This window comes from Schistocerca piceifrons, chromosome 6 (genome assembly GCF_021461385.2).
Source record: "Schistocerca piceifrons isolate TAMUIC-IGC-003096 chromosome 6, iqSchPice1.1, whole genome shotgun sequence".
Classification (NCBI taxonomy): domain Eukaryota; kingdom Metazoa; phylum Arthropoda; class Insecta; order Orthoptera; family Acrididae; genus Schistocerca; species Schistocerca piceifrons.
Genome location: NC_060143.1, coordinates 319,306,907 through 319,334,270, shown reverse-complemented (window position 1 = coordinate 319,334,270; position 27,364 = coordinate 319,306,907). Strand labels below are relative to the sequence as shown.

General features: G+C 38.3%; 1 protein-coding gene across 1 annotated transcript in view; it reads left to right on the top strand.

The window, feature by feature from the left end:
* LOC124802575 (histone acetyltransferase KAT7) overlaps window positions 1-27,364 on the top strand; it is a 579,753-nt gene that overhangs the window by 730 nt on the left and 551,659 nt on the right. The window contains exon 2 of the mRNA XM_047263447.1: window positions 16,978-17,767. Coding sequence (XP_047119403.1) covers window positions 16,978-17,767 — 790 coding nt within the window. The remainder of the gene's footprint in view (window positions 1-16,977; window positions 17,768-27,364) is intronic.

Genomic DNA, 27,364 nt, shown 5'->3' with positions numbered 1-27,364 from the left:
CTATCCGAAATCGTGGTTAACTGATAGCTGGCTTCTAGCTCCTCAAACTACATTGAAGTCAGTTGACACTAACCGTACGAAACTCGACATGTGCCAATCATTTTACAAGTTCGTGGTAAACGCGCGTTCAATAATTTTGAATCATTGGATTATCTTTTTCGTAGAATTAGCAAACACTTTTATCAGTTTCATTTCGATAACTGCTGAAGTATCCTGTATTATGTTATATAGCTTCGATGGCATGTATCACACTGTTGCACAGTTACATACGATATAATCAGAGATACTTGCCCTATGCATTAAGAAGTATTCATCGGTAATACTTCGTTCTTTTGCCCTGTTAGTGAAGGTGTTAATGCATTTGTGCTTGGAAAACTTCAGGGGTAGTGTATTATGTAAAATCCAGAGCAAAGGATGCTTTTCGATCTCTAAGCAGAGTCAAAATGAACCCATACTCAGGAAGTGAGTGCTGTGGAGCAGATGCAGGAAGTCTGCATTGCTTTCCCGCAAGGTCCTAATGGATGTGGTTTTGCTATTGTCCTCCTCCGATCTGTTACGAAGTGTCATGTGGATGACTGTGATGATTGCATGTGCAGCATAATGTTGGATTTTTTATGGATGAAACCTAGTCCCAACAGGTGGCCAATGTCTCTTGAATAGCACCAAGGCCGTCACTGAGCTTATCATCCCCATCCTACAGGCCTATCATCATCAGCAGTGTCACATACCCTCAGTTCATGATATACTCTGGAGAGGTTTGGAATTTAATCTAGAATGTGCCACTACTTTTCCCCATTTTGCTGGACAAATACTGGCAGTGAAAATTTTCCTCCATGAGGATTTGGACCAGCTTACCTCAAAGTTGAGTGCTACTGTGTATGCTTGTGTTAGTGACTTTCTCTACAGACCCAGTTGAGCCTAGGTATAGAGGTTCATTTTATACAATGTCATCAGTTTGTTTGTTTATTGTGGTAGGAGATGTTTCATATGAAATGTGAAAACTCTATGATAATGATGATAATCTAAAAGGCTTGTGCCAATACCATGGCAAGCGACATTTAAAAAGGATTCGAAAGTTTCACTTCTTTGTCAGATTTAGTATCTATGCAGCTCGAATGACTTCACAGTATTAATTGAACATGAAACAATTATAATAAAAAAATAACAAGACAGTTACAACTCAAGATCTCTGTTGTTATGTGTGCCTAACATACAGATAAGCCCCACAACACCCGCCATCCCCCAAAATATAATATTCACAAATAAACCAAGTGACACATCAGTGATATGAATGTAAAAGAAATCCCTAATATCAACTAAACACACATTAGTACATTCACAGTAAAACCCAAAAACAGGATAAATGCATATTAACAACATGCTTACTACTCAAAAAACAAAATTGTACAAAAATAACTGCTATAGTCTGTTGGAAAACAAAACACTGTAATACACTCTTCTTTATCATAGGAACCAAGAAATGAATATAACTAAATAATTTCTACCACACCCCCTGTCCTCAGTCAATCCCGTATGCATACCCCTATGAAATACTCCATGAGAAAAAGGCCCTTGCAAACAGAAAGAAGCATACAAAAGTTAAGTAAATAAGCAAGCTTTCAGAGCCAGTGGCCCCTTCTTCTGGCAGAAGGGTTGAAGGGGAAGGAAGAGGGATGAAGGAAAAGAACGGACATGGTTTATGAAATGGGGAGAGTTTGGAAAAGTCATGTGGAACACTGGGTCACGGTAGGACAGACTGATTCTTGGGGACTGCACTTGTCCTGTAAGTCTCCCCTGACATGGGACTTTCCTGAACCCTCCCCATTTCCTAAACTTTGCCAGTCCTTTTCCTTCATTCCTTTTCCTTCTCCAACAACCCTTCTACCAGAGGACAGAGCCACTGGCTCAAAAAGCTTGCACATTTACTTAATGTTTCTGTACATTTTCTTCTGCTGCTGCTTGGTGAGCAGACTTTTTGTCTAACAAATTACATTATATTTTAAAGACTTGATTATTTTTGTTGAAGAAACTTTAAAATATACAGCTCCCCACTCTCGTTTCTGCAAACAATCAATAAATAAATAATTACTCATGGGCATAAATACATACAGCTGATTGACACCAAACGTAATAAATAAAATCTATGATATTGTAGATCACCTTGCTAGATTTTATGAACCAAGTTTCCTGTTGAATCAGATTTCACTCAACAGCTACCCATAAAAATGGGTTGAAATCATTTTGATAGGCTTTCCACGGTTATGGGATTTTATATGACCCACCAACGGGCCTGTACCAGACTCCGAAGGAAGTCTATAATGCTTGAAATATCGTACAGTTCATCTGTAAATGTATGCATGTTGAACTTCACAGTTGAATCCATCACACATAACAAACTCATCCACTTCGCTGCAAGAGAATGCCATATCAAGCAGCCTACCTATTTCATAAAGCTCTCTTCTCACAGGCCGACTTTCAAATATACTGTCCATGTTTGACATTGCTACGTCTAAGTTCAAAAGCCAACAACCAGTCCCAAATGCTTCCGTTGACCCCTGCTCAATGTGCTTGGTGCATTTACTTTGCTTTTCATCTCCAGAAAATCTGTTTTAAAGTTTTGTAGCTCAATATTGAGCTACGTCCAGTGTTTCGTGTTGAGCCATATGTCATTAGGGGAACACCTCATGGGGCAGTTGGAACATTGTAATTTTTCCATATCCTGGACTTCACCTCAGTCATGTTTGTTGTCTGCTTCAACTTTGAAGCCTCATTTAATGACATGTTTTTACTGGTGCTACACCGTTCTGTTGTGATTCAATGTTCTCCAAATCTTCCAGCATGATGTTTTGCCTTGGGGTATCTCTTGTGAGGCAGGATTGGCTTTTGGGGGCTTATTTAGCTCATTGCTAAAGAATCTCTTGTGTGAAAAAAGTCTTTCATGTCCATATGAAGCAATATGTAGAGCATTTATGTTAAAATGAATGGTTGAGATTGCAATAATATTTGTTTATTTACTGGTTTTGGCTTATGTTAAACTCATCTTCAGAATTTTTGGCTCTCTAGTGCTGGCGGCTCTGTGGTTTTCTTGTGATACCACGATTGTACACCATGCATGATCATATTATCACGAGAAAACCAAGGAGCTGCCAGTACCTGCCATAGGGGATCAAAAATTCTGAAGGTAGCTTTAACGGGAGCTCAAACTGATAAATAAACAAATATTATTGCAATCTCGACTGATAATTTTAATATAAATGTAGCATCAGGTTGCTGCTCTCCATAGACAGTGTTGTCTAAGTTTATGATGTAGAGCATGGCACTCATCGAAAGTCTGTTGAAATATTTGTGTGTGCTCATATACAATTGTTTGGAATGCGGGTCTAAGAATCTGGCCAGTTTGTATAGCTTCCCAAGTGGTGTAGGTTTCATACATCCTGTTCTAACCTGCTTGCGTCATGTAGGCTTGTATTGCTACAGTTGTGAAAAGATACTTGATATTAGGTGATTTAAATTAAAACGATATGATATATTCAGTATTATTTGTCTACTTGCTACCACACCTTTCATATTGTAACAGTAAGTTTTGTTAAATATTAGCATATCTTATGGTTGCAGGGGCCAGTACTACTGGTAGGTGTGTGTAAACTGCAAAAGATAAAAATATTCATAATCCAATCTAAACACCATAACAGCAGCTTATCTCTAAATTTCTGGATTAAATTGCAGTTGTCTAGCCTCTATAGTGATTTAAGGTGGATAATACTAGCTCAGAGAAAGGCAGAGACCAGATTAGATCATTGGAAGAATGCTAATGAAGTGTAATTCAGCCACCAATGCATTTAGAAACATTTTTATGATTTTTCCGAATGTAAACACTGAAATGAATAAAGATACCAAATCGCCATACAAGGTATCCTAAAAACATTGCAACAATGCTTGAGGGGCTGAATAGGATGTCTTGAGGAGCAAATTAAGTATAGGAACCCATGTCTATAAACATCGTCCAATGATGCTACCGAGCATCAAAGTTATAGATGCCAGGTCATGCCACTAGGCCACCCCTTTCGCAGCAAATATTATTTCGTACCCTGACTGACTGTAGGTAGAATGTTTCACAATGTTGTTTGTTATTCAGTGATTGCAGCTGATTGTCACGATCGCCAATAGAGAAGATTGAGCTAGCAGCTACATAGAAAAAAAGCCTTGTCTCCTGTGAATGAGATGATCTGTTACCACGGATGATAGTTTTGGACATGGGTTTCCATCTACAGTTTATTTTTCTTCTGAAACCCTCTAAAATCTGCAATATTTTTTGGAGTAAAGGAGGAAACTGCAGATGGAAACCTGTGTCAGAAAACATCATCCACCAAGGCAACAGAGCATTGCATTCGTAGGAGATGAGGCTTGTCTACACAGCAGCTAGCTCCATCTTCTGCACTGGCTATCATGGCAATCAGTAATGATCACTGAATAACAAACAACATTGTGGGATGTTCTGCCTCCAGTCTGTCAGCATACAAAGTCACATTTCTTGCCAAAGGCTGGACTAGTAGCAGGTACCGGCATCTATAATGTCAACACTCAGTAGCATTATTGGATGATGTTTCCAGAAACAGGTTCCTAGCCTCAATTTGTTCCTCGAGACAACCTCTACAAATCCTCAAAGTTTGTCGCAACATTTCTGGGCCACCCTGTACAGTGTCAGTCACATAACTGAGAGCTGAAATCACATAGCTGAGCGTACAAACTTGCTTTCTTATTAAGAGCCCACACAGAGCTACTGTGTCTTGGCTCTGTAGCCAGTGTGATAGTCACATGTCATCTGTCTTACGTGCTTGAAGCAAAAACAATGTCAATTTGAAGAGAGCTAGTGTTCAGAGATGGGAAAATAAAACTCTAATACAAACAGTAATTAAACATATGCAGCATGTGATGTACTTCAGACTTCTGTAGGTAGTTATTAACAATAATTAAAAAGTTTCATACATATTATTTGCCACGGACATTCGTCTCCCTATATTTGCCAAGAACAGTTAGGCACCATTGTACTTCAGAAACAGATTAAGTGACACCATCTTGTCTCGTGTGGCTGTTTGTTGATTTGATGAGTCTAAATACTCATTCTGACATTCTTCGTTTAAGTATTTAACAGTAAACATTTTACTTCCCTTTGAAAATGATTGTTCTCTCCACTTCATGCATTGGACACAGAAGTACCATTTCTTGCATTGTCTGTACTGAGTGCCTCAATGACAATTATTTCTCAAGTGCGAAAATCTAATAACCATTGACAGCTTTTTACATTCAGCAGAGTAATTGTTGCTCACCATTTGAGCACTAGGAGCATTGTACAAGCTGCACTAGGTGAGTCTCTGCATCATCTCAGTGAATCTACATCTATACTCTGCAAACCACCATGAGCTGCAGGGCAGAGGGTACATTCCATTGTACCTCTTATTAGATTTTCTTCCTGTTCCATTCATGTATGGAGTGTGGGAAGAATGATTGTTTGAATGCCTGTGTGTGTGCAGTAATTATCCTAATCTTATCCTCACAATCCCTATGTTAGCGGTTGTAGGTGGTTGTAGTATTTCCCTAGAGTAATCATTTAAAGCCAGTTCTTGAATCTTTGTTAATAGACGTTCTTGGGATAGTTTACGTATGTCTTCAAGAGTCTGCCATTTCAGTTCCTTTAGTATCTCAGTGACACACCCCCATAGATTAAGCAAACCTGTGACCATTCATGCTGCTGCCCTTCTCTGCATACTTTCAATATCCCCTGTTAGTCCTGTGTGATACGTGTCCCAAATACCTGAGCAATATTCTAGAACTGGTTGCACAAGTGATTTGAAAGCAATCTCTTTTGTAGACTGATTGCACTTACCCAGTATTCTACCAGTGAACTGAAGTCTACCACCTGCTTTACCCATGACTTGAACCTATGTGGTCATTCCATTTCATGTACCTACAAAGTGTTACACCCAGGTATTTGTATGAGTTGGCAGATTCCAACAGTCACTCATTGATATTATAGTAATAAGATACTATGTTTTTTCGTTTTGTGATGTACACAATTTCACATTTCTGAGCATATGGAGCAAGTTGGCAATCTCTGCACCATGTTGAAATCTTATCAAGATCTGACTGAATATTTATGTAGCTTCCCTCAGATAGTACTTCATTATAGATAACTGTATCATCTGCAAAAAGCCTAATTTTACTGTTAATACTATCTGCAAGGTCATTAATATGCAACATGAACAACAAGGGTCCCAACACATTTCTCTGGGGCACACCCAAAGTTACGTCTTCATCTGATGCTCACTCTCCATCCAAGATAACATGCTGTGTCCTCCCTGCCAAAACGTCCTCAATCCAGTCACAAATTTCACTTGATATCCCATACGACTGTACTTTTGAGAATAAGTGTAGGTGCAGTACTGAGTCAGATGTTTTTTTAGGAAATCAAGGAACACTGCATCTACTTGGTGGCCTTGATCCAATGCTTTCTGTATGTCATATGAGAAAAGTGCAAGTTGAGTTTCACATGATCGATGTTTGCGGACTCCGTGTTGGTTGGCATTGAGGAGGTCATTCTGTTCAAGATACCTCATTATGTTTGAGCTCAGAATATGTTCTAAGATTCTACAACAAATCAATGTCATGGATATTGGACAGTAGTTTTATGGATCACTTTTACTACTCCTCTTGTAGATGGCTGTGACCTGTGCTTTTTCCAAGAACTGGGCACACTTTATTGTTCTAGGATCTACGATAGAATATAGCAAGAAGTAGGGCTAACTGAGGCACAAATTGAGTGTAGAATCTGGCAGGTATTCTATCAGGGCCTGCAGCTTTGTTAAATTTTTTAACGATTTCAGCTGTTTCTCGATGCCACTGGTGCTAATAATTATTTCATTCCTCTTTTCAGTCATACAAGGATTAAATTGGGGCAATTCTCCTGTGTTTTCCTTTGTTAAAGGAACGTTTTAAAACAGAGTTAAGCATTTCAGCTTTTGCTTCATTACCCTCAATTTCAGTTCCTGGCTCATTCGCTAGGGCCCGGACACTATCTTTGGTGTCGCAAACAGCCACTACATACGACAGTAATTTCACTGGATTTTGTGAAATGTCGTTTGACAATATTCTGCTACAGCAGTTATTGAAGGCATCGCGCATTACTCTTTTGGCAGCCAAACGTGTTTCATTCAGCGTCTCTCTTTCTATAGCCATACACTTTGTTTTACGTGTATTATGCAGTAATCTCTGTTTCTTTAGAAGCTTCTTTACTGTGAATATATACCATGGAGGTTCCCTACCATTATGAACTGTTCTGTCCAGTGCATATTTGACTATTCTTTTAAACTCGAGCCAAAGTTCCTCCACACAGATTTTTTTTATCTAGTTTACTGAATATATATCTCTTTCTGCTTGTTTTAGTTGTCCATTGTACTTTGGTAATCATTGTTGTCTCAACTGTATCATGGTTACTGATACCAGTTTCAAAGTGTACATCCTCAAAGAGGTCAGGTCTATTTGTTGCCATTAGATCCAATACATTTCCATCATCCTCTGTGCACCTGACCTATTTAGGGGGACAGTACAGTTCTCAACCCTGTTGTGAAAGTCCAGGAAGTCGCACCCTATCTTGTCAGAGAACTTTCAATGTCTCTGGTTCAGTCCTTCCACTCAACTTAGAACCATAGGGCCATGATCAGTTCTGGTGACAATTCTGCAAATTGTGAGCTTCATTGAAACTCCACACTCAAAGCTGACCTCTCTATCTTCTCTGCCAGTAGTTGGAATGAACAAAGAATGACCCTGGACGCCAGACGACAGGCATCATTTGTTCGAGCTTGCGCCACAATCTGCAGTTGGTTGCACCCTGTTCCCTCAATGGCTGCTGGGATAGCTCCCAGGCATACACACAGAGTGCACACTTTCCTGTCCCTTGCTTCCACTTCCCTAAGGGGTGCTATCATTCGCCATACGTTTGAACTGCCAGCAATTAATAGACCCCTACCCTTTTGCATTTGCTTCCTTCTGACACCGGACAGAACAGGTTCCCCCACAACAGGTGAAGTGAGTACCATTGGGCCAGTTTCAGTGAAAGACAGCATCTCAAACTTGTTGGTTGGGTGGATCGGTACAAAATGCTGAGTCCTCCCTAATCCCCATCCACTCTGTACAGGATACCTAGGTCTACCATTGACACACCACTCACAGTCAAGTGAGCAGGTAATGACAGATCCTATACTTTCTGCAGAGGAGACAGGATCCACAGGAGAAGATAGTACTTGAGGCACCTCTGGTACTGGTATCACAGGTTCACAACTGCAGTGAAATAGCTGTACAAGGTCTGTGAGCAAATGTTCTGTACATTCTGGATGACGCTCACAATATTGTTCTAATGATCTGACATCTTACAGAAATAAAAGCACAATTAATCCTGTAATCTTCACTCAAATTAAATGAATCAAATCAAAAACCAGCAGACTGATCTTTGATTGTGTGGTTGATTTGTGTTTGCCTCACAAAATACCATGATTAGTGAGTGGGCAATAAAAAGCCTTTCACAGCTAATTCCAGCAAATGCTAGTGATGGTGGCTTTTCATTGCTTGTCTTTTGCTGTAGTGTCAACTTAAAAACAAATTGCACTGGATACATAAGTTATCTGGATGGAGGCAAAGTTCAGTAAAAGTGAGTGCATGTGGTGTACGATTTAAATAGGCTTCACTTCTTATAACTCTTGTGTGCAGAAAAAAGTAAGAGACAGTTTAGATTCCAGACCAATTGCTGGTTGAGACAATTACGGCCCTGTATAAAGAAAAATGTGTGCCATATCTACTAGAGCAGACATTATTAAAGAAGTGTACTTGCAACCAGTGTTCCCATTGAGACCTAATTTACCGCTACTACGTCCCCCCTCCCCCCCCTTCTTCTTCTTTATTTTTCCATTTGCTCTTGTTTCTTTCCTTATTTTCTCACTGAACCAAATCAGAGCAGCTAATATAATAGTACCTCTTGCCATTGCATTTGGTACTTGCTTTAGCGATGGTATTCACAGTTTCCTTATTAAACCTTGCTGCTGTGGGAATTTTTGTCGTGGGACCTGCAAAATACCAGACTAATCTGTGACAGTTGTAAAGCAAAACTGGTTTATGCAAACATGATGAGGTGCTGGGTAGCAGCCTTTACTGAAAATATCTGCCGATATCCCTGCACCAGTTTTTAGTTGGCATTGTTAATTGTAATTTAGTTTCTGATTGTTGTTGTTTATGATGACAGTGATGATGATGATGATGATGATGATGATGATGATGATGATGGGCTAGAGGTAGTTTTCAAAAGTTGAAGTGCCATCTTTGGTTCCATACAACTGTTAATATTTTGCACCATGTAGGTCTACAACCTACTAAATCTTCCTAACAAGTCATCATTGTGTAACACACATTTTAACTCCTCTATTTGCCATTGTGACACATAAATATTATCATTTATTGCTTTCAAACTTTTATTAAAAATGTCAGTTGAAAATTTGTATTAATTAGTGTAGCTGCAACTTATTATTTATTTATTTATTTATTGAACCTGTAATGTAAATGTGAAGTACTATGTTAATACAAATTGCTGTTAAAACACATCTGTCTTTGGCTAAATTAGCTTGTTACTCAATGTAGTATTTTACACCATTCATTTGTATGTCTTTGAGAATAAGAAATTTGTATTTTTTGTAATGTACTTGTTGCAGTAATGCCAAATGATGATGTGGGTGTGTGGTGCCCTGTTTTGCATCTTGTCATATCTACTCTCCTTAACTTGTTGTTGCCTACTGTAATTGCATCTGTGAGATGTTAGAGCAGTTGGTAGGAAAATACAGGGTCAATATTAATAAGACTGACAAACTGCAGGAACGATTTCCTGACTGGAAAGGAAGGAAAAAAGGTCCAATATACATGTGTCTGGAAATGTATCTTTGCCACATTAGATGGCAGTGATAAGTGAAAGTTCCTCTAACCATGTGCCGTGTTTTCCTTGTGTGTTGCAGGCTGTGTGATCGATGCAGTGCACTGTAAGCAGCAGAATGGTCCAGTATTAAGTCGGAAACAAGCCAATGTTGTGTTTGTGGATAGCCAAGCAGATGGAAACGGTCATGAGGCAACAAAACAAATATACTCATAGACATCAACCACATCACACAACATTTCAAGGCCTTTTCTCCTGTAGGACTCACATAATCGTATTTTAGTTTACGGCACGTTGGCGGGCCACTTGCCTGCATATTGTATTAAGGTTCGTCTCAGTATCCTGTAGAACCTGGTCCTCGAAATCTGGTGTATGCGCAGTCTGCCACTTCTCTTCGTATCCACCTGTCTAAAAGGACCCATAACCACAGAAATACCCAAAAATGGTTTGAAATATTGTGTGATGTGATTGGTGCCTGTAAGAGTACTTCTTTTGGTATAACTGTGCTGTCTCTTGACCATTTCCATCTGCTCGGGCACACAAAAACAACACCATTTCAGCTTGTTGCCAACATGAATACCAGCCCATTCTGCTGCTTACAGTATGCTGCATCAGTTGCACAGCTGGCAGCTTACAAGAAACATACATCATGTTGTCAGAGGAAATTTCATTCGTGAGAGCCATCTTCTGTGGCAACAGTTTATTTCCAGACACATGTTCATATGACTTTTTTTCCTCCATTCCCAGTTAGGAATCAGTCCCTGCAGTTTTTTGGTTTTGTTAATATTCACCCTGTATAAGCTGGTACAACTTGATAGTATTAACTTTTCACTTGTGTTATCTATTGAAGATAGTTTTGTGGAAGAATCATTGTTAAACATTTTGACACTCTTGTCGTCAATACAGAAAATAAGAATGCTTTCATTTCCTCAAAAATAATTTCTCCAGAACCATTCTTGGCTTTAAGATAAGATGTAGGTTATATTGGGGGGTGGGGGGTGAAAAGCTGTGAATGAATGAATCATTGACATCATATTACTACACTGTAGTATTTTGTGTTGCCTTTGCTCTTCTAAGTATTTGACATACACACCAACATATTAGATTCCAAATCTAAATTATTTGAGGTAAGTGTGTATTTGAGAAGGCACTCCATATTTTCATGTCTTTGTCAATTGGCAGGGTTGTGGTATTCAACCATTTTAGACACCAAAGAATTCATTCAGCATTTGCCTGTTTGCCCACATCCACAATTTGCATTATATCATGTGTGGAAACAAAATACGCTGTTTGACATGATTCATGCTTCCTAAATCCACTCTGATTTTTCGAGATACGTTTTTGTCTCTCTAGAAATGACATTGTATTCAAGACCCAAATGGGATCAGTAGTAGCAAGGCAGTATATTTTGTGAAATCAAAGGTTTTCTGTGACATATCTCCTTTGTGCATATTCAGCAATTCATACTAAGCAGTGAAACAACTGTGTCTGATTTCTTATGAAGTACTTGATTAAATAGAGTATTGTGAATTTGATATTTTATTTGGCCATACACTGTGACCCGTTGGATTAGAAGCCACTGCTATGTGTTGTGAGAGATGTGCTACTGCTGTGGAGGATAGAATTATGCAGCATGTCTCATGATTAGAGTAATCTTAAACCTTATGCTGTCCATTAGTATATCAGTCAAGCACTCAGGTAGGCAATACACATGGTGTCAATGCATTTGGTCGAGGCTGTGTCATGAATGCCCAATAAATGGGTTCCTCCACCTCCAAGGTTGTGCTACAACTGGTATTTTCAAATGCCATTGTGTCAGGAGTTTACTATGAATACCTTGATTCAGGGAAAAATACTGCTGCCAGAGAAAAATTGTGTTGGGGACATGCATTTCTCTTGACTGTCTTAGATTGTTGAGGGTGTGACTCTTAAACACACTAAGCGATCTTCACCAATGAGAGACTGCTTGATGCAGTGTACTTTTATTTCCTTTCCCTGAAGCTATTAAGAACCAATGTTCATATTGAAGGTTATGTAATGATGATAGCATTAATATGCTCAGTGCTTCCTCAGTTTACACTTCTTTTAAATAAATAAAAAAAAAAGAGAGAGAGAGAGAGAGAGAGAGAGAGAGAGAGAGAGAGAGAGAGAGAGAGAGATGCTGCCGTCTGGTGGATGATAAATCACTCTGATATCAAAATTTTGTACAGTTGTAAAAACAGTTACATGACAGAACTACCGGCTAGTATTCACATTCAGAATGTGAAATATTCAGTACTGCAGAGAACCACATATAAAAATAAACTCTATGCTATCTTTCAGAAGAAAGCGAGGATGGTGTATGTCCTTTTATGTGTGTCTATTGGCAGTACGTAATGTTTCACTCCATGAAGGGCTGTCTCATAACCATTTTTCCTACAGATGAATTTTCCTTTTGTGCAATTCTTTCACATGTGTATTTCACCATAAATAGCAAACACACACATTTTTGAGAGATACTATTAGACCCTCTTGGCAGAGGAATTGTAAAACATTTGGCGAACCCACAATGAAGAATTAAGTACAGCAAAGAGCAAATCTATCAGAATTGATTTGTAGATCATTTTAATGTTCATCTTAAAGGCTTATAACTAATTTCTGTAAGTTAAGATTTAAACGATGATGATTCTCTTTATTTGTCTCTTTTCTGTCACAGGCTGCTTTTGTACACAAGTGTAAATGTAAGTAAGCCCATTTTACTATGGTGTTTAAAAATTAAGATCTCGGCTAGATGAAGGGTCTCTGTTGTAGTTTAGTACTTTTTCTTTTCTAAAACCTGCTGCAATGTCAGAGGCTCCACTGCTCCTTTTGCTATAACTTGGAATGCAGTCAGAGAAGTACTGGCCAATAGTCTGATGTGTGATGATAAAATAAGTTAGTTTTAACATAATATTTTGCTTTATTTTTCGTAAGTGAGTTTATCCAACTACTTCAACATAATCCATTAAATATTATATTTAATTCTATATTCTTCCTGTAATAAAATTTCTTGTATACAACATGATTTGTTAGGTCACAGTTGTTTATGTGCCCTTATCCGCATTTCTCAGTTATATAGATTTATTTGCAACCAGGTTTGAAGACAGTTTGTGTCATCGTGAATTTTTTCTTGAAGCTCTAAAATGTGCAAGTCCGCCCCCTTCAATATTACATCAGATATTATGAGAAAAGTGCAAATTGTGACTTGGACATGGATAATGTGCCAAAGACTTTTTTTTAATATTTGCCCCATAGCAATGTAACAAAACCAATACACAGTTTTTTTTTTCTTAAAAATACAATCAGCATTAATTTTATAAGACCCTATGATGAAAGACTGTTGTAAGATCCCAATATAATATATTTGGTAGTGTCGCCCATTGGAAAGCACATCTTTATGTAACATTGATGTGTCACTTGTAATTTTTACACATGTAGGTGAACATCTTATTTTTGTATGGATGCTTTCAGTGAACATGATATCAAAATTTTGACTTATTAGTGTGAAATGTTGATAGAAATGGCACCATTAACAGTTTTATTATTGTATGCTCAGTTTTCATATTTCACACTGCTGGTTTCTGTTTGCAGATACACCAGTTTTGAAGTATTAATTGTCTTATCCAGTTTGGTTTCATTGTTAAGTTGATATTTACACACGCACTTTAATTACTGTTGAGCTCATCTTTCTTGTAGTAGTATAGACAAAGATTATATGGCTATCAGTCATGACACTTTGGGTATTATCCAGTTGCAAAGATATCTCACCTGTAAATATGAGTGAATTAGCAGCTCAAAACACATACAAGGCGAGTGGGGTAATTTTTAATGAAGTATGTGTCCATTTCCATTAAGTTTAATGCAAGAGGCCAAAGAAATCTGTTAATACTTTCTGGATTCGTTTATGTGGCCCTAGACAGGATAGGGTACATATTTTATTGAAACTTCCTGGCAGATTAAAACTGTGTGCCCGACCGAGACTCGAACTCGGGACCTTTGCCTACCGCGGGCAAGTGCTCTACCATCTGAGCTACCGAAGCACTACTCACGACCGGTCCTCACAGCTTTACTTCTGCCAGTATCTCATCTCCTACCTTCCAAACTTTACAGAAGCTCTCCTGCGAACCTTGCAGAACTAGCACTCCTGAAAGAAAGGATACTGTGGAGACATGGCTTAGCCACAGCCTGGGGGTGTTTCCAGAATGCGATTTTCACTCTGCAGCGGAGTGTGCGCTGATATGAAACTTCCTGGCAGATTAAAACTGTGTGCCCGACCGAGACTCGAACTCGGGACCTTTGCCTTTCGCGAGCAAGTGCTCTACCAACTGAGCTACCCAAGCATGACCCACGACCCTTCCTCACAGCTTTACTACATATTTTATTGTTTTCCCAATTGTGTTAGTCATTCACTACCAGTATACTTATAACCCAAACTCTGTGCGTGTGCGTGTGTGTGTGTGTGTGTGTGTGTGTGTGTGTGTGTGTGTATGTGTGTGTGTGTGTGTGTGTGTGTGTGTTTTCTTGTGGAGACAGTGACATTTCTTGTATTTGGATTTAATTAAAAATGGGATTCTGATCTTTTAAAGCTTATATTATTCTCCCTTGAGCAGCAGAAATACAAAAGAATAAGGAACAAATATGACCCAAACATAAATCACAAATAATTCCAAAATGTAATACTGTCATTTCAAGAACACTCGTTACTGATTAGGTTATGAATTACATTCTTATTTGTAGTGAGGCGCAGATACAAAATGTTTCTTACAAATTCTCTCAAGAGGAAATGAATATGAGTTTTAGCTGAATGATTTTTTTGTTACTTAAATGCCTGTGTTTAGCCGCTTATTATTTCAAGTTGCCACCGATAACTAATGCACAAGTCAAGTACTTAGACCCATGCGTAAAGAAACATTGCAAGCATTTGAAACTTCCTGAGAGATCAAAACTGTGTGCCGGAATGGTACTTGAACCCAGGGCCTTTACTTTTATTACGAAGCCATCCTCATGGCCTTATTTCTGCCAGTACCCCATCACCTACCTTCAAGACTCTAATTGAAATTATATGTTTTAGAAAATCTTGTGCTCGGTAAAAAAACATATTTACAACTCTATACATGCACTATACTGAAAAGTTAATAATTTTTAATCACATGTTAAAATTATGGACTGAATATCAGTCCTTGGTACTACCAATAAACAGTACTCATTCTCAGTTCTATTCATCCTTATTTTTATTGACCTGGCACAGTCTTTTCGCTTTTTCTCACTCTGCATCTGCATTTATTCTTTCAACTAGTTAACTTACAAATTTGTAAAATCGTTGATGTACAAGTAAAATAAGTCACTGAGGAGAAACTTTTACGATGTGTGTTTGATCGAATCTATTTTCTTAGTAACTTGTAGTGCTTTCTATTTTTTTGTCAGAAGGTTGATATAGAAATCTTTAAAAACAATGTTTTACAACTTAAATCATTGTTCTGTAAACTGCATAGAGAATTTCTGTATGTAGTATTAGCAACTAAACCAACTAAAGTATGGTTAACAACATGGTAACAGTATTTTATGATGACATAATAGTTTTATTTTCATTCATTTTGAATCTGAAACCCTAATTTCTACTTTTACCAGATACACTTAACAGTTGTACATGCTGCTGTGAAATACCTTGTTGACTGAGTCAGTATTATGTTTCAAATATAAGTATGTATTCACCCAGAATGATTTTTTTTTATGAATACTGACAAAAAAGAATTTTTAAAAAAGTTAAATGTGGTGGTCATTTCTGCATTTTCCTTCTTTCAAGAGCTCATAAACTTACTATTTTAATGTCTCTCTGTTGCAAAAAAAAAATACTGTCGTAACCCAGTGACTCATTTTATCATATCTCAATTTATTTACACCAAGTGTTGGAACATTCCGGTATTTGCCCTGCTTGCAAGCCATCTGAGAAAGTTAAGCCTTGTAGTGGAATCACTGCAACTATGAGTGTAAACTCAAACAGTTTTTTAGCTGTTGCTTGCCACATATTTGCCTTGCAAACAAATTTTTTTCTTCGCTCTTTATGACAACTGTAGATATTAAGCGTTTTGCAGTATTATACACTTACCAAGAAGAAATATTTCCTGAGATCTCTAGGTTGGCAACATTTCACATCACTTTGCTTACATACTGCATAATCAGTTTTAGTGAATGTGACTCTATTTATCACATAATTAATGTTGTAGCATTAATTTTCAGCTTGACTCTAATTAACATCTGAAAATTGCTTTTAAATTGCATTGCTAGAATTCAGAACTGAGGCCTCCCATTATGTACACATTCTGTCTTAAACTCAGTAGAAGAGCAGTATTTCTGTACTCATTACTCATTAATCTAATGGTGATACAAACTTAGATAACAAAGAGAGAAATCCCATGTAAAGCATTTTACTTTATGTAGGACTCAAAAAAATTTACCCTTTCCTAGCTTAGTTATTTTTCACATTTACAACAGCTAAGTACATTCAATATTTCTTTCCTTTTCAGCATGCTCTCTAACCAGAGAATAACCCATAAAACTAACAGTTCCAATGAACCTCCGATGTTTTCATTGTAAATGGTAAAAACTTACAAAACAAATTAGAGACATGCTTCATAATGTCAGGTCAGCGTTTGGGTTATTACGGTCTACTGTTATAACAAAACTAATTTTATCAGTCCTGTAAGGTATGTTATTAAGTGTTACTAGTGTGTATTGCTTTTGCATGGCAACACTCGTGTTTGTATAAAACTTCATTTTCTTATCAGCGTTGTTTATGTGACTTTGTTTGTTTCTTTTCTATGTGTATCTGCTTTCAAGACAGTTTACAAATGTCTGTGTAAGTCAGATTTTTGTTTGTATATCTTTCACACACTTCTGTTGTTTAGATTACATTTTTGATAATTTGTGATTGTGATTTTATTATGTGTTGTGTTGTGCCTTTGTGCATAAACCTGATTATGTCTTGCTTTCAGGAAGCAGCATCAAGCTCTGAGGCGTCTAGTTCAAGTAACAGCTCCTCCTCATCTTCGAGTTCATCTTCTTCTAGTGGTTCTGATTCAAGTTCTTCAGACACGGAGAATACGTCGACATCACAGGGTAGTGCGGAGAAGAGTGCAAATGGGTCGACTGATTCGGACACTAGAAAAGTGGCAAAAAAGAAAAACTCACCTGTCAAGAGTAGTAAAAGTACAACAGTTTCAAATGATACCGAGACTGCGAAACCTAAAGAGAAGTCGCAGGTTTCAAATTCAAAAACTAGGCAATCTAAAGCTAACGCCACGGCTGCATGTTCATCAGAATCTGAAGATTCACCTGTGAAGCCAACTGTGAAGCGGAAAGCTTCAACAAAACCAAAAGCAACTGCCACTGTTACTCCAATTCAGAAGCCTTCTAGAGTTAACCCAACAAAAAACAATGCTGGATCAGGACAAAGGGGAGTAAAAGAATCTGGCTCAAATGCCAATGCTAAGTCGACAGCCGAAAAACCTGCTACAAAGTCTGCTGCTGCAAGTAAACAGGCAGATTCCACAACACAGAGGAAACTAAAAACTAAAAGCATATTTAGTCCTGAGAACAGTAGTGAAAGTGATGATCAAGCAACACAGCCACCAAAGTTAAGCCCAGTGAAGAATTCTGCATCAAAAGCAATTGCCCAGACAAGAACTCGGAAAGCTGTTGCTAAACCAGAACCACTGCAGTCACCACCAAGCAAATCTGGTGCAAGCACAGAGACCTCAACAACAGCATCCTCAGCTTCCTCAGGTAAATCAGTAGCATTTTTCAAATATGTGAGCTATATAAAATTGTCTATTTTCCTGTCTTACCAGTAGGGAGTTCCTCTTTTTTTCCTTTAAAAATGGGAGGGGGGGGAGGAGGGGAGAATGTGACTACCATAAGACAATGAATTTCAGGCTCTGAAAAAAATTTCAATTTTGAATCTCAGTGATGTTAACATATAGATGTATAGACCCTTTGTGGTACTGTGGTGTTAACAGGCATATCTTTCCTGTTGTATATACTCATGAGGTTCTGGTATTTTCTGTGTGCAACACAGAAACATGCTTGTAGCAAAGCAAAGGGTACCATCATATCAAGGAAACATGCAACAGGAGGTTGTTCTCTAGGGTCAGCAGCAGCTGAAATTTTTAACTCTGTAAGTTGCCTGAAGCAAGGGAAGTGGTGGTGTGTGCATAACGGAATATTATGTTCATTATGCACTGATTCTCTTCATACTTATAATCAGACTGTTACTAGACAGAATAAAAACAAGAACTGCTATCTACAGGTGATGTGTGTGGCTTTGTGAAAAATTTGAACGAGTTAGTGGAGTAAGTTATGTGACTTGCAGAATGCACATTTTCTCTAAACATCAATAAAACACAGTGCATACAATGTCTGGCAGAGAATTGTCATTAAAGTGACATAATCAAATACACAGCAAAATCAAACATTATAAATACCTGGGGCTGAAAGTAGATAATTATCCACATTATGAATCTTGTGCAGAAACAGAGTGGTTCCAGTTTTTTCATCAGGCCACTTTCCACTATTACTAATAAATTTACAGAATTCAGTTGATACCATTATAAGAAAAGCAGTTTGAAGTTTGATATAGTTTCATTAGCTATTTGGGCAAAAAGATGTGTACTGCACCTAAATTTTGTTTTGATATGACTTCCATAAGAAACAGACGAATTGAGCAGTAATACTCAGATTTCTGATCTGAGCCAAAAGAATTCTTTGCAGAGCACTCCTTTTATTTTACCCAGTGTTCCCTTGCAATAGTTTAGGGTTTCACTGTAATATAGTTCTTGTATGTGTACACCATGATTTTTATATATACATTTAAAAAACATAGGAACCTTTTAATCTATGTATGTGGAGGCTTGTTTGGTGGACCCTGTAACTTTCACACCAGATGTACCAAAAAATTATGAAGAAAAGTGAAACAGTTTTCATGTATGATAATTTGATGAGATAGCCGTGTAACAGCACTTAGTGCTGAGAACAATACATTCAATAAAAATGATGTTACAAATAATCCTGTTACAGGTCTAATGTGTCACAGACTTTTAGAGGACTACAGAAAACTTTCAATCTTTATGTTGGTTTCCCTGTTGATCAGCCCTGTGTGATGAATTAATTAATATCTGTAACAGCAGTATCTCACACATGCCATTTCCTTTCCTCAGTCTTATCTTTCCATTATTATCCCCAATTAATTAATATCTGTAACATCTGCATCTCACACGTGCCATTTTATTTCCTCAATCTTATCTTTCCATTATTATCCCCAACACCTTTTCCATTCCTCTGTCTCCTTGGCCTATATCTATAAGACTGTAGCTGTGTGGTTTAGCATTCTTGGATTTTTCTGTTCAACAAATAGCAGTTGCTTGCATAATAATAATAATAATAATAATAATAACAATGTTTGAGAGTTTCATATTCATAAGTGTTTGCAATTTTTAATTACTAGTATAACGAAGCTTTCACCAGCCATCGGTGAGAGCAGATTGGCTATAGTGGCAGAAAACAGTATATTTTATGAAGCTGAACATCAAAACATTATAGTTCTTGTAGTTCACTTAGCTCTATCTATTTCCACTGAGAGCATGGGAGTCTTCTTACGTGCCATGTGGAACTTTGGAGTAAAAGTTTATCATAAAACTCTTACATATCACTCTTCATATGCTCAAATCTCTGCCCCTCCCCCTCCCCCCAACCCACTCTTCCCTAGTAAGTTTGACTTTCTTTTCTCTGGTGTTGTTGTATTTGCGTATACATTCAGGTTCACTATTTTCAACATTTGCTCTATACAGTGACAGACAGTAGTCTTCTCATTCCATTACATATTTTTGTTGGTGTTACAATATATTACATTTTCTGTCTGACACTGATACAATGCTTAACTGAAGTCACTGAAGCCACCACAAACTACACTGAGCTTAATTTTGTTAGGGAACTAAGGTAGTAAGGTTGTTTTGGGTGTTTGTGGGTGCTTGTGTGTGTCTGCAGATCTTATCCAGTATCTGCTATTGGGCGCTGATGAACCATTTAAGACAATGTCCTTGTACTAGATCGTGAATGGGTAAATAATGGAAGTTGTTGAAAAGCACATTACATGAAAGTAAGTCAGTGTCTTCATTCTAGTTGCATGTAAGTTGGCAGGGTGGCTAAGACCATTCTCTAGCCATTGGACGGTACCATTCTCTTTACTAGTGGCATCTTTTGGCCTTATCACATCAGTTCACTTTACATTCTTCCAAAGTACATATGACTGCACCATTCTCTGTTTCAATCAGCAAAGAATGGTATTCTATAATCAGTTTTTGTGATCTGAAGGTGTGCCAGTGATTCAAATCCACAGAAAGCTTTCAGCATACTACAGGGAGGGTATTTTATCATGACAGTGTTTACTGCTTGATCGGACTAGTCAAAAGTAGCTGAACAATAAAGAAGAGCGAGGAAGGAGTTGGATGTCCAGTCACACCCATTACTGATGCTAACACTGGAAAAGTCTGTGACCTGATTTTGAATAACTAAGGGGCAATTTTTTGATGAAGTGGCAAACCATAAGGACAATCATGTGGTTCTGCATATGGTGTCATCCATAACACATCCAACTTTCGCAGTTTGTGTGAGATGGAGCTCAACAAAACACATTGAAGAGCACAAGCACAATGTGTGGAGAATCTGTTAGCAGCTGCTGGACTGTCAGGCTAATGAAGAGGAAATTTTTTCGAATTGATACGTCACCACACATGAAAAAACGTTCATGAAGAGTGATACATAAGAGGTTGTCATAAAATTTTGGAGTGAAAGTTTCCATGTGGCATGTAAGAAGACTCCCAGTCTCAGTGGAAGTAAGTAGAGCTAAGTGAATTGCAAGAACTATAATGTTTTGATGTACAGCTTCATAAAATGTACTGTTGTTTTAATTAATCTGAAAAATGTAGTGCAGGCACGTTCTGATGTACCATCATCTACTCCAAGCCAAAAAGGTTATGCTCACAGGACACTGCTAATGGTTTATAACTTTTAGGAAGTGGCTGTTTCTGGAGCATTTACAGTTTACAGCGGTTGAGTTTGTCACAAATGTCTCTGCTCAATCACATTCATCATTTTTCAATTAAAACATATTGAAATGTATATTGCCTCATTCCTTCAAATCACTGATGATGCTGCAGTCTGAAATGTACTTACAGTCTTCATCTGGATTGGTAACGCATTGGTTTTGTTAGCAAGTACTCATTCATGAGGATAATAGTGATGGTGCTGGTATTATAGTACACATTTATGACCATTGATGGACAGAAAGTGTGCATAGTATTGACAATCTCAAGTCATATGAGCTATGGACACTTACAGTAAGAACTGGTATGGCAGGGACATGGCCATCTACAATGTCAAAACTTGTCTAGTAATAGGTTGTACTCGAATGGGAATGAGCACTTGTTTGTCTTATTTGTTACAATAATAACTGCGATCCTTTTAAGAAAGCTCAGACTATCAGGAATAATACAGGGTTAATGCTGTATTATTTCTGATTTTCTAAGCTTTCTTAAAAGGATAACAGTTATTACTGTAATAAATTGTTAGTGATAAGACAAACAAGTGCTGCTGATACCTTGTCTGTAGTGCTGGTGCTCACATGCACATTAGTGTAAGGTATTTCATATAGCCTTTATCATGTACACTATCAGTCATCCATTGAACGAAGCTGGACACTTTTGTTGCATACTGGCATCGAATTGTTTCACAAGTATGCATTATCTAATTGATTTGCATTTGTGTACAAACAAGGGTATACATTGTGTCACTGTAAACATAATGCTGGTCGTGTGTGAGATGCTGCATTGTTTTCAGACTTCAGGAATTTATAGTGTCATTTCTGTGCAAGTACATACACACTAATCATCACTTACACGGTTTGCTGTGCATACAAAACCAGAAACAACTGAATAAGTAAAAGTTATGACTGATAGTGTTTCAGTTTTAAAATATTGTTTCCTCTGTCTTGTTTTTATTTTATGTATTTAACAATTGTAATGGATAGTGTAGAATTTCTCCCTTCTGTTGTGTTTATTTCCCTTTCACTTCTACTCAGATGTGAGATCAAATGTAATTCTGCCTGCAATCACTAGCTTGTATCTCTGTCCTTTGCTGTGTTATTGTGTTATGCTTGTATTTTTGGATGTTAAATAGGCTTGTGGTATGTATCTAATAGTATATTTATGTTGTAGATTGAAATTGGAAGTTTTGCACACAATTTGTAGTAATTGTTAGAATGTGACTGTGACTTATTAGTATTGTGTTCTGTGTTAAAATATAAGTTACTACAAAGTGACTGAATATGATGTAATATTACAGAATTAAGCTATCTTAGCACGAGGCTCACATTAAAGAGTCAGGTTTCACACTTAATCTCTAGGTTATACAAGGAAGTCTTTTGATGAGCTGGAAGGTATTTCAGATAAGTGGTACAATCCATATGCTCCCCCCTTGGTATTTGTGGATTTTGTGAATCTTAAATACATTATAAATGACAATAAGCACACTCATAGCATTACTATATCTTTAAATTACATATTTCACTATTACTGAGAAGGCAGGTTTAGTAACATTTTCTGAAGTCTTAGATATCAGAAATTGACTTCTGTGAGAAACTGCTGCTGCCTTACATGTTATTTCTGCTTTAAAGTGATTTTCTTGCTGATTGGTGAGCAATTCCCCATATAATTTTAACTTTTGTGTGAAGGAAGACACTTGGGCATTTAGGTGTTTTGAGGTTGGCAGAATGGTGTTCTCTTTTAATACTTTCACTATCTCACTTAATGTTGACACAGAAGGTGCATACAAACAGTTACCATATGTATTAATGTTTTCATTTGTTATCATGATGTTGAATAATGGGCTCAACTCTGAAGCTAGTCACATAGTTTTATTCAGAAACAAAAAATCTGATTGTTTCTCAAGATTACTACATGAATCTAATATTCATAAGACTATTTGTTACAAACCCCGCAAGACTGCCAAGTGCTGTGACATGCACATGGGCACAAGACCGAAAACTAAAACAGAGGCTGAATTGGGTAGTAATCCATAAGTAATAAATCTGGTGACAGACTCAGGAGACCTTGATGATGAACAATTGACCTGTCTCATACATACAATTTTACAGTCACAAATTAAACCACTGAAAAGAGTTCAGGGAGAAAGGAAGATTTGTGATAATGATTCCTGACATACTGAGGAAGCAAAATCTGGAAACGGAGTTAATTTATTCAAGTTGACATCAACCACTGACAATGCTTAAAGTTTTAAAGAAGAGTTCCTTGCTCATGTGGCATGTGTCAGAAAAACCCATCATTTAGACAGCTGACACTGCACTTGTTTAGGGGATGAAAAGAAAATGCTTAGTTTCTATGTCCCAGCAGGCAAACTCCAGCCACTTTCCATCCCGCAAAGGTGATAATAACACTATATTTTTAAGTTGGAGGCTTGCCAGAATGAAGCACCAGTCAGTCCGGCCCATCCTGAACTCGGACACCGATCAGCAGCTGCAGCCTCATCGTTCTTCACGTTTATTCTTAGGTTGTGTAACTCTGTTTTTATTACTTCAGAACCTTTTTCCTATATTACAAATTTGTGCCACCTTTCTCCAGTATCCAAATGGATCGGGGACCCCCTCTGCTGGTGGGAACGTTATCAATGCCTCACACAGTCAGATAATGGATAGGAAACCAAATTAAAATCCCAGTGGCCAGTTTATGTTTCTCTAGCCAGAAAAATGTGGGAAGTTCTTTTCATTTATATCACCTGGGATTATGAGGTCTGTGCCATACGCCTAGGGTGTGGTAGTTCATACTATTTCCATTTACAACAGTATTATGAAAAAGATGGATTCCTACTCACCGTATAGAGATGATGTTGAGTCATAGACAGGCACAATGAAAAGACTGCTATGTATTTAAGCTTTCGACCAAAAGGCTGCTTCTCACTGTACAGAGAAGACGTTGAGTCGTAGACAGGCACAATGAAAAGACTGCTATATATTTAAGCTTTCATCCAAAAGGTCTTCTTCTGAAATAGAAAATGCACACACATTCGGACAGCTACAACTTTACACACTTGACAACTGTCTGAGGACATTGTGCCTGGACTGCAGATTGCAACTGGAACTGCACCTGATGGCAGCAGCAAATTGGCGTGGATAGTGGGAGTGAGGAAGAGGCATAGGGTGCAGAGGGAGAGGGATAGCAGGGTAGGGGTGGGGAAAGATGTAGTCCTGCTTGTGGAACACTAAGGAGAAAAGGTACAGCAGCTAGGTGCAGTTGGGAAGCTTGAGAAAGGGGGGGGGGGGGGGGGAGAAATGTAGAGAAGGGGAAAAAGAATGTGGGTGTGTTGGTGGAATACAAATGTCTAGTGGAAGGGAAGGAAATAGGTAGGCGCAGGACAGGGACTAGGGAAGTTTTTGTATGTCCATCCTTGTGATTGGAGGTCTGATGAACTTCAGCTGTTCCCTTGTGTAATAAAATGGAACATCTGCAACTGTCCTTATGATGTCATTTATTATATGGCTACCAGTTTCAGTTCTTCTTTGCACCCTCTTCAGGCTTTAACTGACACTGAAGGGGGTCAATACCATTCGTATACACAATTCATCAGTGGCCAATGTTTATAACTGGTTTCTGCAGACTGTAACAGCAGTGTTGTCTCTCCAACCATCAGCTATCAACTAGGAAAGGTGGAGCACAGAAATGTTACAGGAACATAGGATACAGTATATTGCAGGGAGAGCTCCTACCTACGCAATTCAGAAAACCTGGAGTTGCTTGAAAGAGCCCAGGTGGCACAAGCCGTGAAGCTGTCATGATTCAGCACATCATGTTGGCCAGCATTTTCAGCAGGTGGGTGATCCAGCTGTCTTTTGACCACAGTTTGGCAGTAGCCATCCAGGTGGACATCAGCTCATTTGTTGTCATGCCCACATAATATGCAGCACAGCAGTTGCAGCTCAGTTTGTAGATCACATGGCTCCTTTGAAAGTTATCCCTGCCTTTGACGGGATAAGAGATGGCTGTGACCAGACTGGAGTAGATGGTGGTAGGAGGATGCATGGGACAGGTCTTGTAGGTCTGTTGCAGAGATAATGACCATGAAGCATGGGATTGGGAGCGGGAGTGGAGTAGGAATGGACAAGGATATTGCATAAGTTCAGTGGGCGGCAGAGTATCATTGTGAGAGGTGTGGGAAGCACAGTGTGTAGGATATTCCTGATTTCAGAGCATGGTGAGAGGTAGTCAGAGCCTTGGTGGAGAATATGATTCAGTTGCTCCAGTTCTGGGTGGTACTGAGTCACACGAGTGCTGTTTTGTGGCTGGACAGTGGATTTGTGGTAGGTAGTAGAGGGAAGGTGACTGGAGAGACAAAGCACGCGAGATCTGTTTCTGTACAACGTTGGTAGGATAATTTCAGTCTGTGAAGTTCTCAGTGAGACGCTTGGTACATTGGTTGCTCATCACTACACATGTGATGACCCCAAGCGTATAAGTTGTATGGAGAAGGACTTCTTAGTATGGAATGGGTGGCAGCTGTTGAAATGCAGGAATTTCTGGTGGTTGGCAGGTTTTATATGGATGGAGGTACCAATGTAATCATCCCAGAGATAGTCTAGTCTCTGTCCTCCATCTATTTGTCCCCTTCCCAGCTCCAACTCCAGCACTTCTCTTCTCTTCTCTCTCTTCTCTAGCTTTTGAAACAATTATTTTCTCGGCAAGGAAAGAGGGATAGGGGGTAAATGTATAGAATGGAGCAATAGGTCATTCAGACCTTAGGGTGACAGGAAACTACAGGTTATGAAAAGGACAGGAAACAAAAATATTTGTAGTTTTATGTGTGCCTTTCATCAGTCCACAGAATCTGGCTTCCCAAATGTAAATAGTGGCCAGCTATTCTGTCTCCTTGTAATATTCTAGTTTTCTCAAGTGAGTTGTACATCGGAGGATTCTAAATACCATTTTATTTAATTAAAGACAAAAGAAATTATCATCATCTTCTTCTTCCTCTTCTTCTTCTTCTCCTTCTCCTTCTGTGGCTCTACAGTTAATTGTGAACCTTGACCTCTTTGGGTTTCACAAGGCATGGCCTGCACCTAAATAGATCTGGGAAGGGGAAACTGGCAAAAGCTTATGGGTAACAGTGTAGTGGGTGGTGGTGGGATCACTCATGGAAAAATCCCTGTAGTAGTTGGTGTTACAGCTGCACCTTTTTTAAGGAATCAGCATATTTCATCAAAATATGAGAGGTATTAGAGACAAAGTTAGTGAACTGATTATAGATGTTGACTCTGAAATTATTGATATATCGGAGCACCATTTAAATAATTTGACAATTCATAGGCTTCCTTTACCAGGATGCAGATTAGCTGGCTGTTTTGCAAGGAGTTCCTTGCAGGGAGGGGGAGGGGCTATGTATGTAAAAACAGTATTCCATTTGAGTCCATAGACATATCATGGCACTGCACTGAACAGTTGTGCAGGGGCAGTTGAATTTAGTAAAACAAAACTTCTAATTGTTGTTGTTTATAGTTCCTGTAACTCTTGACTTCAGGGCATTTCTGCTCAAGCTAGAGAGGGTTCTTGATTCACTTTGTAGGAAGTACCAGAAATTAGATATATGTGGTGACTTCAATATAAATTTTGTATATGATGGTTCAAGAAAATGGATCCTGGTAGATCTCCTAAATTCATATAATCTGAAGCGGACTGTGTTTTTTCCAATCAGGGTGAAGGGGAAAGTAGCACAGCCATAGACAATATTTTTATTCATTCTTTATTATTAGATGGGCATTCTGTTAGTAAAAGGGTGAATGGCCTTTCAGACCATGATGCACAAATTTTAACACTAAAAGGCTTTTGTCCTAAAATAAATGTCATGTATAATTACTGACTATGTAGGAAGGTTAATCCAACAGCAATATAGAGATTTTTAAACCTTGTCAAGGAACAAGAGTGCAGGATTTTTATAGTGCTGATAACAAAGATGACAAGTACAGTGTGTTTATAAATGAAAATCAGTATTTTAACACTTTATAATTTTATTACATTAAACTTACAGTTGTAAATGATATGTCAAATGAAAGAGCAGCTCAAACAGTTTTACCAAGAACCTTATAAATGTTCAATGCGAGCACCATTTGTCACACGACACACACAAAGTCTATAGCCAAGTGCTGGATAGGCCGCAAGGGGCCTAATGACTGGGCTTGCATTGCATGGCCTCCAAGTTCAGCCGACCTAACGCCATGCGATTTTTCCTGTGGGGCTTCATCAAGGATCGTGTGTACATCTCTCC